This window comes from Bos javanicus, chromosome 28 (genome assembly GCF_032452875.1).
Source record: "Bos javanicus breed banteng chromosome 28, ARS-OSU_banteng_1.0, whole genome shotgun sequence".
NCBI classification, from domain to species: domain Eukaryota; kingdom Metazoa; phylum Chordata; class Mammalia; order Artiodactyla; family Bovidae; genus Bos; species Bos javanicus.
Window position 1 is genome coordinate 9,775,048 of NC_083895.1, and position 18,609 is coordinate 9,793,656.

General features: G+C 45.7%; 1 protein-coding gene across 2 annotated transcripts in view; it reads right to left on the reverse strand.

Annotated features, from left to right (window-relative positions):
- The window catches only part of GNG4 (G protein subunit gamma 4), an 81,145-nt gene that overhangs the window by 21,290 nt on the left and 41,246 nt on the right, over nucleotides 1-18,609 (reverse strand). The window contains exon 4 of one of the 2 annotated variants that reach the window (XR_009734197.1): nucleotides 16,491-16,614. Coding sequence is in view for 1 of the 2 variants with exons in the window: in XM_061404904.1 (XP_061260888.1) it covers nucleotides 16,491-16,589 (99 nt within the window). In the remaining variant the exon portion in view is untranslated. The remainder of the gene's footprint in view (nucleotides 1-16,490; nucleotides 16,615-18,609) is intronic. The other variant, XM_061404904.1, reaches the window with a different exon arrangement.

Here is an 18,609-nt window from a genome sequence, read left to right on the forward strand (position 1 = left end):
TCTGCCATTTGGCTGCCTCTCTCTCCCCACTGTGCACTCTGTGTGACGCATTGCACAAACCTCCCCTCTGGCAGAAATACCTGCTCAACCATGAAGTGCAATATTCTCCTGGCATCAGTAAGTTCAGTTCAGTTCAGTCGCTCAGTTGTGTCTGACTCTTTGCGACCCCATGGACTGCAGCACGCAAGGCCTCCCTATCCATCACCAACTCCCGGAGTTTATTCAAACTCGTGTCCATTGAGTCGGTGATGCCGTCCAACCATCAATGTACTCGTGTACAAGCCTCAGTAAGACAACTCCTCCAAGATGACATTCCTTCTTGACCTTACAGGGGTCACATGACCCACCACTTTGCACTTGCAGACCAGGATTATGTAAACTGTCAATAACACATTATTTGATGTACAGCCTTCTGACTCAAAAAACTTACATAACTCTGCTTTGACCTCTAACAGGTGGAACAGTTCTCAGAGCTTTCTGAGATGCTCTTCCCGAATTGAATCCTCAATTCGGTTCCAATAAAATCTTCCCTTTCTTTCTGATTAATTTTTCATTGACACTATTTAACCAATCCATGTGTATGCTTGGTTGCTCAATTGTCTGCAACTCTTTCCGACCCCATGGACTGTAGCCCTCTAGGGTCCTCTGTCCATGGGATTCTCCAGGCAAGAATACTGGGGTGGGTTGCCATTCCCTTCTCCAGGGGATCTTCCCAACCCAGGGATTGAACCTGGGTCTCCCGCATTGCTGACAGATTCTTTACTGTCTGAGCCACCAGGGAAGCCCAACCAATCCCTACTGATGGACAAAAACATAATTTTTTGACATTATAATAGTGCTCTGATGAAATTCTCACAGTCCTTGATTATTTGTGAGATTGTCTCCTTTGGGTAATCCCTAGAAGAGAGAGTGCTGGGTCAGAATATGCACAATAAACATTGTGATACATATTCCAAACCACTCTTTGGGAAGACTGTAAGGTTCCACTCCAACTATCAAAAAACTGCTCACTTCTTTTAACAGTTGATAACAATAGGGGATTTCAGCGACAATTAAAAACATCAACAGTCTGGATCTCAGTTTTTTTTTTCCCCCAAGTGCATCTCACTGTTTTTTGGAGGCACAACTCTTGTATTATTTTCTGTTGTTTTGTTTTTTTTTTTTAATTTTTTTTGGCTATGCCATGCAGCTTGGAGGATCTTAATTCCCCAACCAGGGATCAAACCTGCAGGGCCTCCTGCGGTGGAAGTGCAGGGTCCTAAGCACTGGACCACCAGGAAGGTCCTATTTATTATTTTTGAAGCTAAATGTCTCTTCATATATTGACCCTTTACATGTCTCCTTTTCAAATTGCCTATTCATGTCGGTTGTGCATTTTCTTTTAAAAAGGGAGGATCCTTTTTATCTGCTTTATTTTTTCTTAAAAGGGAGGCCGTTTTATATCTTATTTTTTCAGAGAAATTAAATTTAAAGATACTAACCTTTTGTTACTCAGGTAGCAAATGTTTCTCTTAATTTGTTGATTGGAAGATTTTTACCATATAGAATTTTTTAAAAAAATGCAATTAAAACTTTTATTTAATAAACTGTTCAGTTTAGTTCAGTCGCTCAGTTGTGTCCGACTCTTTGAGACCCCATGAATCGCAGCACGCCAGGCCTCCCTGTCTATCACCAACTCCCGGAGTTCACTCAGACTCACGTCCATCGAGTCAGTGATGCCATCCAGCCATCTCATCCTCTGTCGTCCCCTTCTCCTCTTGTCCCCAATCCCTCCCAGAACCAGGGTCTTTTCTAATGAGTCAACTCTTCGCAGGAGGTGGCCAAAGTACTGGAGTTTCAGCTTTAGCATCATTCCTTCCAAAGAAATCCCAGGGCTCATCTCCTTCAGAATGGACTGGTTGGATCTCCTTATAGTCCAAGGGACTCTCAAGAGTCTTCTCCAACACCACAGTTCAAAAGCATCAATTCTTCAGTACTCAGCCTTCTTCACAGTCCAACTCTCACATCCATACATGACCACTGGAAAAACCACAGCCTTGATTAGACAGACCTTTGTTGGCAAAGTAATGTCTCTGCTTTTGAATATGCTATCTAGGTTGATCATAACTTTCCTTACAAGGAGTAAGCGTCTTTTAATTTCATGGCTGCAGTCACCATCTGCAGTGATTTTGGAGCCCAGAAAAATAAAGTCTGACACTGTTTCCACTGTTTCCCCATCTATTTCCCATGAAGTGATGGGATCGGATGCCATGATCTTCGTTTTCTGAATGTTGAGCTTTAAGCCAACTTTTTCACTCTCCACTTTCACTTAGATTTTGGAATATGCTTGGCCTTCCCAAACTCACATTATATAAAATATTTGCTCCTATTTTACAAGTACTTTTTTGGTTTTGTTATATTTAAATCTTTGATTAAAGTTATAGACTGAAATATGTTTCCCCAGACTCATGTTGAAGCCATAACCCTTGAAGCCATAACCCCTGCAAACATTAATAAAGGCAAGAATACTGGAGTGGGTTGCCATGCCCTCCTCCAGGGGATCTTCCTGACCCAGGGATTAAACTCGAGTCTCTTATGTCTCCTGCCCTGGCAGGCAGGTTCTTTGCTGCTGCTGCTGCTAAGTCGCTTCAGTCGTGTCCGACTCTGTGCGACCCCATAGACGGCGGCAGCCCGCTAGGCTGCCCCGTCCCTGGGATTCTCCAGGCAAGAACACTGGAGTGGGTTGCCATTTCCCTCTCCAGTGCATGAAAGTGAAAAGTGAAAGTGAAGTCGCTCAGTCAGGTCCGACTCTTAGCGACCCCATGGACTGCAGCCTACCAGGCTCCTCCGTCCGTGGGATTTTCCAGGCAAGAGTACTGGAGTGGGGTGCCATTGCCTTACCAGCCTTATTAAAATGGAGCCAGGAAGCCAGAAGGGGGAGCTCTCAGGCAGAACTGTGCAAGTCAATTATAGGAAGCATTTCGGTTTCAAACACCAGCAGAAGAATCCTCAACAGAAAAGAATCATCAGTTACAAGCCCCAACAGGAAAAGAGGTACACGGAGTCTCCTACAAGAAATCCACTACCCCCACAACTTGGCCAGTGAGAAACTACCATCACTCTGAACTCCCCTTTTTCTCTATAAAATAACATTCTTCTCCTTTGTTTGTTGGACTTGCCCATAGTTTCTGCTGTAGCATGATCTGCCTGAATTGCAAGTCTCTGCTATTTCCAAAGAAATCCATCTTTGCTGGTAAAGCAGCTGACTTTTATTTTTAAGGTCAATACTCCCAGTCTAACTGTATTTAGAGACAGGGCCTCCACGGAGATAGCTGGCCCTCTGTATTCATGGATTTTGTATCCGTGAATTCAACCAACAACGAACTGAAAATGTTTGGGGGGAATAAAAGAAAAACAGAATGTTCCAAAAAGCAAAACTTGAATTTGCTGCACAACAGCAAGTATTTCATAGCATGTATGTTGTATTTACAATATTTACACAGCATTTACACTGTATTAGGCATTATACGTCATCTAGAGATGATTTAAAGTACATGAGGAACCTCCCTGGTGGTCCAGTGGCTAAGATTCCGTGCTCCTAATGTAGGGGGCCCAGGTTCAACCTCTGGTCAGGGAATTAGATCCCACACGCTGCAACCAAGAGTTCACATGCCTCAGCTAAAGATCCTGCATGTCATAACGAAGGCCTGGCAGGGCCAAATAAATGGTTTTTAAAACCTATATGAAAGGAAGAGTGTGGGTTATATGCAGATACTATACCATTTTATAAATGGAACTTGAGCATTCTTGAACTTTGGTATCTAAGGAAGGTCCTGGAAACAATCCCCTACAGATAAGAAAGAATGACTATAATTCAGGCTAGATGAGGTCATAAGGGTGGGACCCGAATCAAACAGGATTTCGTGAGTTAATAAGAAGAGACCCTAGAAGGCTCTTCACATGAGCACAGAGGAAAGGCTGTGTGAGAACAGTGAGAAGGCAGCTAGCTGTCTGCCACAGGAGAGGCTTCAGCAGACTGCTCAAGTGTCTAAATTGGCAACTAACTTGCCAACACCTTAACCTTGGACTTCCAGCCTCCAGAAGGGTGAGAAAATAAATTTCTGATGTTTAAGCCACATATTCTGTGATATTCTGTTATGCCAGCCCTAGCAGACAAATATGGGGTTCCCTGGTGAATCAGCAGTAAGGAATCTGCCTGCAATGCAGAAGACCTGGGTTGGATCCCTGGGTCAGGAAGATCCCCTGGAGGAGGGCATGGCAACCCACTCCAGTACTCTTGTCTGGAGAACCCCATGGACAGAGGAGCCTGGCGGGCTTCAGTCCATAGGGTCTCAAAGAGTTGGACATGACGGAAGCGACTAAGCAGCAGCAGTTTCAGACAAATACAACCCATCTGATACTTATCTGGATAAAACTAATGGTATGCAACTTTATTTTCAAAAGAGTTAGCAATTTCTAGCAACATTAATAATCTGTTCTCTACTGAGCTGAGATGCCATCTGGATTGTACTTCAAATTCCCAATACACTTGGGCCTATTTAGGGACTTCCTATTTTTTTCTGTTGATCTACTCCTAAAGGAGTATTATAAATTTTTAAATACTACAGTTTTATAATAAACTTGTAGGAATATTCAACATATGTTGTGTTCCGTCACTAAGTCATGTCCAACTCTTTGTGACCCCACGGATTGCAGCATGCCAGACTTTCCTGTCCTTCACTATCTCTCACTCAGAGTTTGTTCAAACTCATGCCCCTTGAGTCGGTGATGCCATCCAACCATCTCATACTATGCTGCCCCTTCTCCTCCTGCCCTCAATCTTTCCCAGCATCAGGGCCCTTTCCAATGAGTCAGCTCTTTGGATCAGGTGGCCAAAGTATTGGAGCTTCAGCATCAGTCCTTCAAATGAATATTCAAGCTTGATTTCCTTTAGGATTGACTGGTTTGAGCTTCTTGCTGTCCAAGGGACTCCCAAGAGTCTTGTTCAGCACCACAACTCGAAAGCATCATTTTTTTGACACTCAGCCTTCTTTATGGTCCAACTTTCACATCCGTACATGATAACTAGAAAAAACATAGTTTTGATTATACGAACCTTTGTTGGCAAAGTGATGTCTCTGCTTTTTAGTAACACTGTCTAGGTTTGTCATAGCTTTTCTTCCAAAGAGCAAACATCTTTTAATTTCATGGCTATAGCCATTGTCTATAGTGATTTTGGAGCCCAAGAAAATAAAATCTGCCACTGTTTCCATTTTTTCCCCATCCATTTGCCATGAGTGATGGAACCCGATGTGATGATCTTAGGTTTTTGAATGTTCAGTGTTAAGCCAGCTTTTTCACTCTCCTCTTTCACCTTCATCAAGGCGGTCTTTAGTTCCTCTTCATTTTCTGCCATAAGGGTGGTATCGTCTGCATATCTGAGGTTATTGATATTTCTCCCAGCTCTTCCTCCTCAAATATATATACTTTTTTTAAAATTTCTGGATATTCTCACACATTTATCTAATTGAAATTAGAATTAAGTTTGCTTTCTTCAAAAACAGTGATAGAATTTCTTTCTCAAGCTGAATAATATTCTGCTGTGTAGATATACAGACATATCTCGTTAATTGTGCTTCACTTTTTAGCACTTCATAGATATCGCGTTTTTATTAATTGAAGATTTGTGACAACCAAGCATTGTCAGATGATGATGAGCAATTTTAGCAATAAAGTGCTTTTAAATTTAAATGTAACATTTTTTATACACAATGCTATTATTACACACTTAACAGACAACAGAATAGTGTAACTGTAATTTTTATATGCACTAGGAAACCAAAACATTTCTGTGACTCACTTTGCTGCTTTACTGTGGTGGCCTTTTAATCAAACCCGTAATATCTCCAAGGTCTGCCTGTATACAGTTTGTTTATCCATTAATCTGCTGATGGACACTTAGGTTGCGTCTACCTCACAGTGTTTCTGAATAATGCTGCTGTGAACTAGGTGTACAAATCACTCTCAAAGAGCCTGATTTCAGTTCTTTGGGATGCATACTAAGAAGTGGAATTGATATATCCTATGAGTAATTCTTTAAAAAAATTTTTTTAGAGGAACTGCCATACAGTTTTTCCTAGTGGCCGCACCATTTACATTCTTGGCAATACTGCCCCAAGGTCGGAGAAGGCAATGGCACCCCACTCCAGTACTGTTGCCTGGAAAATCCCATGGATGGAGGAGCCTGGAAGGCTGCAGTCCATGGGGTCGCTGAGGGTCGGACACGACTGAGCGACTTCACTTTCACTTTTCACTTTCATGCATTGGAGAAGGAAATGGCAACCCACTCCAGTGTTCTTGCCTGAAGAATCCCAGGGACGGGGGAGCCTCGTGGGCTGCCGTCTATGGGGTCGCACAGAGTCGGACACAACTGAAGTGACTTAGCAGCAGCAGCAGCCCCAAGGTTCCAATGTGTTGTTTTCTGTTTTGGTGACAGTAGCTATCCTGATGGCTGTGAGGTGATGAAAAACGTTTTAACACCAATGCTACCCCTTCTAGTGTTCTTGCTTGGAGAATTCCACGGACAGAGGAGGCTGGTGGGCTAGAGTCAACAGGGTCTCCAAGAGTCGGACATGACTTAGCGACTAACAATTTCACTTTCAACCTCAGCTGTAAGTGTATTTCAGGGTTGATTGTTTTCTGTTACATTCTTTTCTGGAATGTGACGAGCTATCTGGATCTGCACATTCCAATCTTCCTTTTAATAGTCTTTCCTCAGGAGTATTTTCTGTTTCATCTGGTCTGCCAGGAACATCAGCATTCAATATTGACATGTTGTCAGTCTTATTTCTGTCATCCTCTAACTGCGTTGATCTGTGTCTTTTTCTTCTGCTTACTGTGCGAGTTTAAGTCTGTTCTCTGTGTCATTAATTTTGATTTTCTGTAGCATGTGTTATATTCTTTGCCCCTTAATTTTATTTTTTATTGAAGTATAGTTGATTTATAATGCTGTGTTAGTCTCAGGTGTACAGCAAAGCGATTCAGTTATACGTACATTTATATCTGTTTTTCAGATTCTTTTCCCTTATAGGTTATTACAAAATACTGAGCAGAGCTCCCTGTGCTGTACAGTAGGTCCCTGTTGGTTACCTATTTTATAGATAGTGATGTATCTCTCTGTTAATCCCTAACTCTTAGTTTATCCCTCTTCTGCTCCTTTCTCTTTTGGTAACCACAAATAAACAATACTACAATTTGCAAAAATACATGCACCCCAATGTTTGCTGCAGCACTATTTAGAATAGCCAAGACATGAAAATACCCAAGTGCCCATCAATAGACAACTGGGCTTAAGAAGATGTGATATACGTATGCACGTGTGTGCTTGATGGAATATTACTCAGCCACTAAAAAGAATGAAACATTGCCATCTGCAGCAACATGAATGGACTTAGAGAATAATACACTAAGTAAGTCAGGTAGAGAAAGACAAATATCATTTACATGTGGAATCTACAAAATAATATGGCCTTCCCTCGTGGCTCAGCTGGTAAAGAATCTGCCTGCAGTGTGGGAGACCTGGGTTCGATCCCTGGGTTGGGAAGATCCCCTGGAGAAGGGAAAGGCTACCTACTTCAGTATTCTGGACTGGAGAATTCCATGGACTGTATAGTCTACAGGGTTGCAAAGAGTTGGACATGACTGAGTGACTCCCTTTCACAAAATAATACAAATGGCTTTATATACAAAAATAATACAAATGACTCTATATACAAAAGAGAAACAGACTTACAGACAGAGAAAACAAACTCATAGTTACCAAAGGGTAAAAGGGTTGGGGGGAGATAATTAGGAGTATGGGATTAACAGATACACACTACTGTTTACATAAAATAGATAATAAGGATTTACTGTGTAGCACAAGGAACTATGCTTGCCTGGAGAATACCAGGGATGGGGGAGCCTGGTGGGCTGCCGTCTATGGGGTCGCACAGAGTTGGACACGACAGGTGACTCAGCAGCACAAGGAACTATATTTAATACCCTTTAATAATCACAATGGAAAATAGTCTGACATATATACACATAATTGAATCAGTTTGCTATACACCTGAAAATAACACAATATTGTAAATCAACCCTACTTCAACTGAAAAATAAAAGAAGTAATGCTGAAAAAATGGAAAGAATGGAAATGCCCAAGAATAGGGGACCAGGTAAACAATTGCACATCAGATGATAAAGATAGTAAAGATGTACATTTTAGGAGAGTATTTACTGACTTGGATATATAATCACAGTATACTGGTCAATGATAAATCAAATTGCAAAAAGTAATAAATTGAACTAAAATTTACATTTTCAGGCAAGATAAATCAAACACAAAGTTCTCTCTCTCTGGGCCTCCTCCCTCCTCCTAACGTGCAGGGTGCTTTTGCATTACACATGAACCAGAGCACCTCAAACATGGGAATGCTTGCTCAGCTGTAAAGAGCATTCCCCCCCTTTCTTCTGATGCTAGGAATACAACTTCTTAAAAGAACAGTGTTCTTTTCCAATGCTGTAGGCGATCATGGTGGCTTGCTGCTCCCTTGCTACCTGTTTACCTGGACTCTCTAACCTTGGTTAACTCTATGTAAAATATCAATATGTCATTTTGATGTACGATCCTTTGTCTTGAAAACGCATGTGACTGTACCTTCTACTTTTAATGGGCAGAACAGTGCTCAGAGCTTCTGAGAGTCTGTCTCCTAGGTTATCAGCCTCAGTGGGCTCAAATAAAGTTTCCTTTTCTCTTAACTTGATTGTTAATTGAACTTTTGTCAAGAAAATATACATTATAACCATAATTTTATAAGAAAACTAGGTATAGTTTATAAGTAAACAGCTAGATGGAAAAACATGAAAATATAGTGGCTATAGTTTAAATTTTCTTTATACTTTTCTATATTTTCCAAAATTTTCTAAAATAAGTGTTATTTGCATGAACAGAAAAATTGCATTATTTTCAAAATGAGATTTAATGCCCCTAGATACAGACATTCTCATTTTAATTTCTCCCTTTCTCCTTGAGGAGCCTTAAATATGCTTCAGGGAGTGTCTAATTCTCTAGCACTCATTTATGGTTTGCAGAAAAGTTCTAAATAGAATAAGCACAGCACATGTAACCTCTATCTTGAACACCCATAAATTCAGTTTTTGGGTCTTTGTATTTCCTAACTAAAATGTTTTTTGATCATGTACCTGCGTTTCCTTTAAGCATCAAACAAGAAAATCTCTAAGACCAAAAGTAAATGGGAATAAGTCTTTCTCTAAAGGTATTGCCCTTTTCCAAACTGTTTTCACCAGATTTTTCATACCTCTGATGGAGAAGGATTGTGAACACTTGTCGTTATTTCTTGCGATAGAATCCCTCTTCTTTTGTGTCAATACTTTCAGCACTAATTTCATCACTGCTGCCATGCCTCTGGGTACCTTTGTGCCCACTCATCACCTGCCACTCTTCTTGACCTGCCCTACTTTTTTCAGTAGTCTATAGAAGGGCGGCTGATGGGGACTTCCCTGGTGGTCAGGCAGTTAAGAATCTGCCTGTCAATGCAGGGGACACAGGTTCGATCCCTGGTCTGGGATGATCCCACGAGCCGTGGGGCAACTCAGCCCATGCACCACAACCAGAGAAACCACTGCAGTGAGAAGCCCACGCACCGCAATGAAGAGTAGCTCCTGCTCACTGCAACTAGAGAAAGTCTGCACAATGAAGACCCAGCACAGTCAGCAATAAATAAATAAAATTAGAAAAAGAAAGGAGGCCGATGTGGAACAGGGTGATCTGTCAACAATCAGCAAATCGAGTTTAGGTTGACAAAATTAATTTCAGCCTAAAGGCAACCCTTTGGGGGGATGTGAGCACAAACATAGCTATTTATCTACTGAAGGTGCATGAGGGAGCTGCGCCTAGTGCTGCTTGGCAAATGTCAGTTTCCTGATCCCTGGCTGAGAGCTACTAGTTCACTGAGGGTGTCCATCCTTCCCCAGGGTCTGCCAGGATAGTCCGTGGGGTTGGCCCAGTGGCAGGAGAGTCAGGGCACCCTGAGCGGTGCCCAGTGGAGCAGGAGCTCCCAGCAGCCTTCCTGGGGCCTGGCCTGCTCAAGGCCTCTGTGCCTCCTCCAGGGGATGATGACTTCTCTGGAGCTGAAGTCTTCTCTCGGGCTGGACAGGTTGGCTCTAGAGACCATTTTCTTCACATAAGCCTCTTCTACTTTGCTTAGCTCATATCTGCCTTCAGTTCTCAACAAATTTTCCCTATTTGATGATCCATGCCGTGTATACGCTTTCCCGATAGAATTTTATATTGCTTGAGCCTCCAATGGGTGAGAGCAAGAATCAGGTTATGGGTGTTCTTTTCCAAGGGACCAAAACATCTTCCAAGTTATCTTTATGTGCTCTTCATTTTTGTTAGGATCCTGAGTATTATTTTCTAAGCTTTCTGTTCTTGGGGAAGCCATACATGTTGAATCTTCCCTGTACTTACAATGAATGAAGTACATATGGATTTTTTAAAAAAATTTATTATTTTAAAAACTTTATTGGCGTATAGGTGGCTCAGACAGTAAAGAATCTGCCTGCAATGCGGGAGACCTGGGTACAATCCCTGGGTCAGGAAGATCTCTGGAGGAGGGCATGGCAACCCACTCCAGTATTCTTGCCTGGAGAATCCCCATGGACAGAGAAGCCTGGTGGGCTACAGTCCATAGGGTTGCAGAGAGTCGGACACGACTGAGCGACTGAGCACAGCACGTAGTTGATTTACAATGTGTAGTGTCAGGAGTACAGCAAAGTGAATCAGTTGTATACACACATATATCCTCTCTTTTTTAGATTCTTTTCCCATATAGGTCATTACAGAGTCCGGAAAAGAGTTCCCTGTACTACACAGTAGGTCCTTGTTAGTTATCTTTTTCTTTTTTTAAAATATTTTCGAGTGGTTACTATCTGCTAGGTACTTTCTTTGTTTTTGTTTTATTTGTTTTGGCTGTGTCTCAGGGCATGTGGGATCTTAGCTGCCCAACCAGGGACCAAACCCATGCCCACTGCATTGGAAGCACAGAGTGTTAACCACCGGGCCGCGCCGGGGAGGTCCCTGCTGCTGCTAAGTCGCTTCAGTTGTGTCCGACTCTGTGCGACCCCATAGACGGCAGCCCACCAGGCTCCCCCGTCCCTGGGATTCTCCAGGCAAGAACACTGGAGTGGGTTGCCATTTCCTTCTCCAATGCATGAAAGTGAAAAGTGAAAGTGAAGTCACTCAGCCGTGTCTGACTCTTAGCCACCCCATGGACTGTAGCCTACCAGGCTCCTCCGTCCATGGGATTTTCCAGGCAAGAGTGCTGGAGTGGGTGCCATTGTAGTTACCTATTTTATATGCAGTAGTGTGTATACATCAAAGCAGCTGATACGGTTCTCAAAGTGGAACACCCAGCTTTGTTGGGAAATGGGCTGGTGAGCTTGGAGGTGGGATGGAGAAGAGTCACCCGAATGCTGGGGGAGATGGAGGAGTCTGGGGAAGCAGTCAATAACATTAAAGGAATGCAGGTAGTGTAAGTTGCTTTTGGCAAGAAAGAGCTATCCTCAGGGGGCCCCTTTGTCTTATCACTAATCTTAAACGAGGCGCCCCCATGCTCCACTCATCCCCGGCCCTGGCACACCTTTCAAATCTTTTCATCACACAATATCTTGCCTAACTTGTGGGTTCTCTCCATAGCTCAAAGGAGTGTAATAGAAATGAAACATAAGTAGTGCACAGGTGACCAGATCTCTTCCCTAGCTTCCCCTTCAGGAATCTCCAGAACAAAGTGTGAACAAGACAGTATTTCAGGGAGAGTCACAAGGGATCAAGCGGCCTGCAGACAAGCCTGCACGCCGTGGGGGGCAGCTCTGATCCCCCATCTCAAGGCTCCACCAAGATTACTTCCCGTGTTTCCCCTTAAAAACTTCCATAGGCTAGCAAAATCCTCAGAGGTGGTTTCTAGGTGACACCAAGTCCACCATCTCCCCAGATTGCCAGCATTCTGATAAAAGCAATTTTTTCCTACCAACATTTGTCTCTCTCTCCAGTATTGATTTTGAGTGGTGATCAGCTGGATCTGATTTGGTAAGGGTAGGGAGGTTTAAGAAGGATGTTGAGGGTGAATGTGGGGAGGGTCTCTGTAACATGTGGGGTTTGTAGGCTGGTTGGGGGCTACATGGTGAAGTCTTCGTTCTATGTCCTACAAAATCTGCAATAAAGTCTACTTCAGTCTATTGCACCAGTGCTTTGGTGCAGATGACGTCTGCGGAGACAGACAGGACCTGAAGATCACAGTGGATGTTTCTACATTATACCTCCACGAACTGCCCAAACCTCTCTTGAGTTCACACTGATACTTTTTCCTACCTTTGCAACCCAAATAGCTGCATAATGCAGTATTTTCCCCCTTCTCTCTTTACTTCCCTGAGCTGCAAATATCATCCTTTCCTTCCTTTCCCCATGAGATACTCTTCCAAGCAGAGAAAACTATGAAGCCTGGAGGCGGGTTCTGCAGTTGGCAACACACTGTGTGAGCCATGGGGCTCGTCCCTGGCTTCCCACCCAACGTGTGTCCTTCCCGGGCTGTCCTCTGGGTGCCTCTACCCAGAGCTGGCTCTGTGGGACTCCTCTTTGCGATTATTTTTCCCACAGGGCCTCCAGCTGTTTCCACTTGTTCATGCCTCTCTCTGGGCTCCGTGGCTGGCATGGCACACAGGGGAACGCCTGGAGTTCCCCTCACTGTGTGAGGTCAGAGAGCTCTAGGAACTGCTCCTCTCCTCCTCCCACACAGCTTCCCTCTGTCATTTACCCCCAGGATCCTTTTTTCCTTCTTCATTTCCTGTGATGAACCTTCACCCACCCTAGAGAGGCCACTTCTTTTTCCTGGTGACACTCTTCCAATTTCCTCGCTCCCCAAGGCACCTATTGGCTTCCCTGCTGGCTTAGTGGTAAAGAATCTGCCTGCCTAATGCAGGAGATGTGGGTTCAATCCCTGGATGGGGAAGATACCCAGAGAACAAAATGGCAACTCACTCCAGCATTCTTGCCTGGAAAATCTCATGGACGGAGGAGCCTGGCGGGCTACAGTCCATGCAGTTGCAAAAAGTTGGACATGACTTAGCAACTGAACAACAAGGCACTTATCATGGTCAATTTGGGGGATTCAATTGGATGGATTCTCTTTCCACATCCTGTTTGTTGTCTGGCTAACTGATATCAATATACATCTTTTTTCCTCCCAAGTTGCATCAAGTAGATTTTTCCCCAAGGCCCTCCTGTGCCCTGAAGCAAGGGGTGTCTGCTGCTGCTGCTGCTAAGTCGCTTCAGTTGTGTCCGACTCTGTTCGACTCCAGAGACGGCAGCCCACCAGGCTCCCCCGTCCCTGGGATTCTCCAGGCAAAAACACTGGAGTGGGTTGCCATTTCCTTCTCCAATGCATGAAAGTGAAAAGTGAAAGTGAAGTCGCTCAGTCATGTTGGACTCTATCGATCCCATGGACTGCAGCCCACCAGGCTCCTCCGTCCATGGGATTTTCCAGGCAAGAGTACTGGAGTGGGGTGCCACTGCCTTCTCCAAGGGGTGTCTAGTGCTTAAAAATCCAGTGTGAGCTTAACACTCGTTACAATGGCTATTATTTTTAAGAAGGAAAATAAGTGTTGGCGAGGATGTGGAGCAACTGGATCCCCTGTGCATTGCTGGGGATGAAAGTGAAAAGGGTTAGTCACTGAGTCGTGTTCGACTCTTCGTGACCCTACGGACTACAGCTCACCAGGCCAGTCTGTCCATGAAATTCTCCAGGCAAGAAAACTGGAGCGGGTATCCATTCCTTTCTCCAGGGGAGTCTTCCTGACCCAGGAGTGAGGTTGAGGTGGATATAAAAAGGTATGGCTATCATGGAAACCAACATCGTGGTTCCTCAAAAAGTTGAACATAGAATTACTATATGACCCAGCAGTGCCGCTTCTGGCTGCATACAGGGAAGAACTGAAAGCACCGCCCCAAGTGCACTCCATGTTCGTAGCAGCATTACTGACAAAAAGTGGAAACAACTCAAATGTCCATCAACACCCGAATAAGTAAATAAAATACAGTAGACACATGTAACGAAATACTATTCAGCCTTACAAAGGAATGAAATTCAGACACAGGCTACACCGGACAAAACTTGAAGGCAGATGCCAAGTGAAATAAGCCGTACACAAAATACAAATACTGCATGATTCCACTTTTAGGAACGAAGTACCCTGAACAGCCAAATTCATAGAGACGTAAAGTAGAAGAGAGGTTTCCAGGGGCTGTGCAGCAGGGGACGCGGAGTGAGAGTTTAACGGGTGGAGTTTCTGTTTGGAATAACGAAAAGGTTCTAGAAATGGATGACCGCATGATGTTGGGGATGTACATAATGCTATTAAATTACACACTTAAAAATGGTAAAAATGGCAAATTATATGTTATGTGTATCTAATCACGATTTTAAAAACTTAACGTTTGAGGTTGTGTGAGCACAAACAAAAAAACCATATGTGACTGTGCAGCTCTGGCTGGGATGTGGTTCCTGGGGGCCACCTCTGTCCTCAGGCAGCCCCAGATCATCTCTTCAGGGATTAAACTCTGCCAGCTCAGAACCAGACCTGTCATGGGCCCTGTAATCACCATAGAGGCTGTAGGGCCCCGGGAGGCCTCTCACGAGATCAAGGAGCTGCAGTTCCACAACCCAGAACTGCAAGAACGGGCCGCCCAGCCCGTGACACCACCTGAACAGCACCCTGGACTCTGAGTTGCCCTGTGACCTCCGCTCCTTCTCTGGGAGACTGACATATCCGGCAGTGACTCCTGAAGAGCCCTTCCCCATGGGGACATGTACTCCACCATGACTCCTGGGGTGCTGATGGTCATGAGAGAGGATCTGTTACCATGGAGAGCATCTTCCTTGACAATCCAGAACTCCCCACCAAGGCAACAGCTTCTGCTGCCCCCTGGCCTCTGGCAACGTTATCGACTGTGGTTAGGTCATCCCACGGCCCCAGCTGTTTTCATGGCCTGTTCCTGTGCACACAGCTGCCTTCCCAGCACAACAACCGGCTTCTCTGTCAAGTCCAAGTGCTTGCAATGAGCCACGGTCAGCTCATACTAGCCTTCCCTCCGACCCCATGTCACTTCGCAACCAACCCCCAGCTCATGGCTCCAGGAAGTCTTCTCTGAGCAACGTGATGGGAACATTCCATTCGTTTTTCTAGCCCAGGACCGTGCCAAGGGCAGAGCGGGTGCTCAGGGATCTCTGTCCAACGAGTGCGTCCCCTCGCATCCTTGTCCTCTCAGCAAGTCTGTCCTGCCTTTGAACTACTAGTGTCTGCAATGCTCATCCTTAGACCCATTTCTACACCACTGGGCTCCTCCTCTTTTAGAACTGTTTCTTTTCTTGCTCCCTCCTCTAGGCTAGGGATTAAAGTGTTTTATTTGTAGCTGGTATCAGTATGTGCAGATATAGCCAGTCCACTTAGATCAATGTGTATCATCCTGCATTCCCTTCTTGCTTTGTATACATCATGTCACTTACTGGGCATGTTGCTGCCTCCTTGGATAGCTGGTACCCGAAGCTCCCTGGGGAGGGGGATGGATGGAGGCCAACTGATAGAGCTGCTGTTATCTGGTCATAGATCTGGGCAGTGGGAGCCTCGGGGAGGAACTGCTTGCTCTATCAACAGAGGGCCTAGGAGTCACCTGCTGCCCCACGGATTCTGTCCTGTTTGGGTGAGAGCCCTAGTTTTATGTCCCCACAGGGCACAGACACACTGGACTGGTGTTTTCTGCTGTCACATGCCCGATGCACTTCCAGCTCCATTCGAGTCAATGAACCTAACTAAGCGGCATCTCAGGGCCACTCGCTCCGCCTGGCCTCCTGCTTCCTTTGAAGTGGCACCTGGGGAAGAGCTGGCGTTGTTCCCCCAGCATGAAGACATCTCGGCTCCTCAGTGAAGTGAACGGGGGGGAGGACGCTGGTACCCTCCTTCCCTTTCCCCCGAGGAGGAGCTGACAGACGCATACATGATTTGACACGGCACTTCCCCCAGAACCCCTGTCAAAATACCTGAGGTTGTCTCATCTCCGAGTCACTGGACCAGGCAGGAAAACTACGATGGACTGCATGGTTCAACTCCCTCTCTCGCTTACGGGCATGACAACTGAGTTAAAGAGAGCTGAGATGAACACGGGTCTATTTTAGGCGACTCCTTATGGAATTCACACACACTGTATATTTTGCATCCCTTGGCTCCTCGGGCATGCTTGGAACCCTGGAGCAAACGCTTGTCTGTAAATGTTACAGCTGTCAGCGTTGGCTGGATGCTCTACGGGATGACGTGTTCCCTCTCACGCAGCTGCTTTAGACACGGGGGTACTGTTGTGAGCGGAGTGCTGGTCAGAGGGCAGGCGGGCCTGTGACGCTTACCTTCACCCTGTCCATGCAGGCTTCCATCTTCAGCTGCTCCACAGCTTTCCGGGCTTGGGAGATGCTGGCGGTGCTGTTATTAGACATGCCTTCTTTCATTCTGCTGCCCCTGGAACAACCAAAGCTAAGGAGTTTGGAAGAATTGGTTGTCTGAAAGCAGAGTCCCCCTCAGCTTTCTCCCCCTCCCATCCTCTGTAGCTTCTCTGTCCAGGTTGGGGAGTCATGGGAGCAGACCCTCCTGGGATCAGAGGATCACCTGAGTGATGGGAGCAAGACATGGGCTTCTTGGGCCACCTGCCACCCACTCCCTGTCGCCGGGCCTGAGAAAGCCTGACAACAGAAGCCCATGTCTTTCTCCTATCCTTACACCCCACTGCCATAAGGAATACCTTGACATTTGTTCAGTGATTTGTTAGTAATAAATCATCTTCATACACATTTGGTTTTTTTTTTTTTTTTTTGCTGCATGGCACGTGGGAATCTTAGTTCCCTGACCAGGGATTGAACCCGTGCCCCCTGCAGCGTAGGCGCAGAGTCTTAACCACCAGACCACCAGGGAACTCCACCACTGTCATACACATTCGTTCACTCTTTCCTCAAGCATCTCTAAAAGTTGGCAAAACAGTCTGAGTTTTGTTTTGCACATCAAGAAAGAGCAAAACTCAGAGAAATAAAGCCAAGAGCTTCTTCCCACAGCCAAGACCTGTTGGTCTAGGACTCAAACGCAAAGCGCTGCCGCTTAGCTCAGGGCTCTTTCCTCTCACAGAGCGCCCCCTAGCGTTTACAGTGCAAAGCACACGTTTCCCCTACAAGACCTTGCTTTATCATTCATTTTAATTTGCTATTATTCCAAAAAGTTTATATTGTTTTTAAATAACACACAAACAAACACACCTCTATCCCCTATTCCAAGCACGGAAGACCCCTGTGATGCTAACTGTTCTGTAGGAAAGCACACGCCATAGATTACTGTTACCCCGTTTAAGGAGAAACTCCCTGGAGACCTATGCGGTCAGGCCTGAGAGCTGGGGGTGGGTCTCAGGCGTGGTTTTGTGTAGCGCACAGAGAGGTGTGAGGGGGCTGGGCCGGTCCCGGGGTGTGCAGACCACACTCTGGATTTCCTCATTCAGGCAATGACTCTCTGGCCCAGATGAGGCCTGACGTCAACTTCATTTATTCCCAGTGTTTGAAAAATAAAACTTGCCTGTTGTGATATGTGGCAGCCACTGAAGTCAGAGTTAACAGGGTTGTGTTCCTCTCTTGGTTGCAAACTTTTATTCAACAAGAAGAGAAGGAGAAGCAGAAGGAGCTGATTTTGGAGAAGCAGAAGGGGTTTTGAAACTCGGGGGAGCAGCTGCCGACGCCCTACTCTACAGAGATGTGTGCGCCTCTCTGCATGTGTGTTTGGGGCTGTGTCCCTGCCTGTGCCCAAGGCCTGACGGGCACACTCTGCCGGCCTGTGTGTGCGGCGGTCCCCCTGTGGATGTGTGTGTTTATGCATCCTTGTGTCCACACAAGAGGAGGCAGAAGATGCAGGCCACTTCCATGCCTCCCCAGCCCAACTGACAGGGGAAAAAGGACCCTGAAATCATTGCCTTCAGGCCCTGATCCTCCTGCCCCATTTCTGAATCAATCCTTCTCTTTCCTCATCACCAGCTTGGGGCTTTCGTAAGTTAGGGGACTTGGGGGTGGCGGGACCCAGGGGGCTGGTTAGAGGAAGCTGAGCTCAGGATCCGCAGGAGGGAAGAAAGGGAGAAGTGGGGGGAGGCAGAGAAGGAGGAGGGGGCTCTGTACTGTGTGCGCATCTGGGTATGAGGGTACGTGTGAATGTGTGCAGGTGAGGGTGTGTGTGAGTGTGTGCAGGTGAGCGGGGTGTGGGTATAAAGATGTATGGGTGGGGGGTGTGAGTGTGCACACAGGTGTACAAGTGTGACGATGTGTGTGGGTGTGTGTGGTCAGGCATCTTTCTCCTCGGGCACATGGATACACTCACACAGACAGCTTGCCTGGGGAGGTTCTGACGGCCAACTTTGTGGCATGTAATTTGGTAAACTCAGAGTCGGGGGCAGGGCAGCGCACGATGCTGCAATCCCCACTGCTGCTGATCTGACCTGACTCA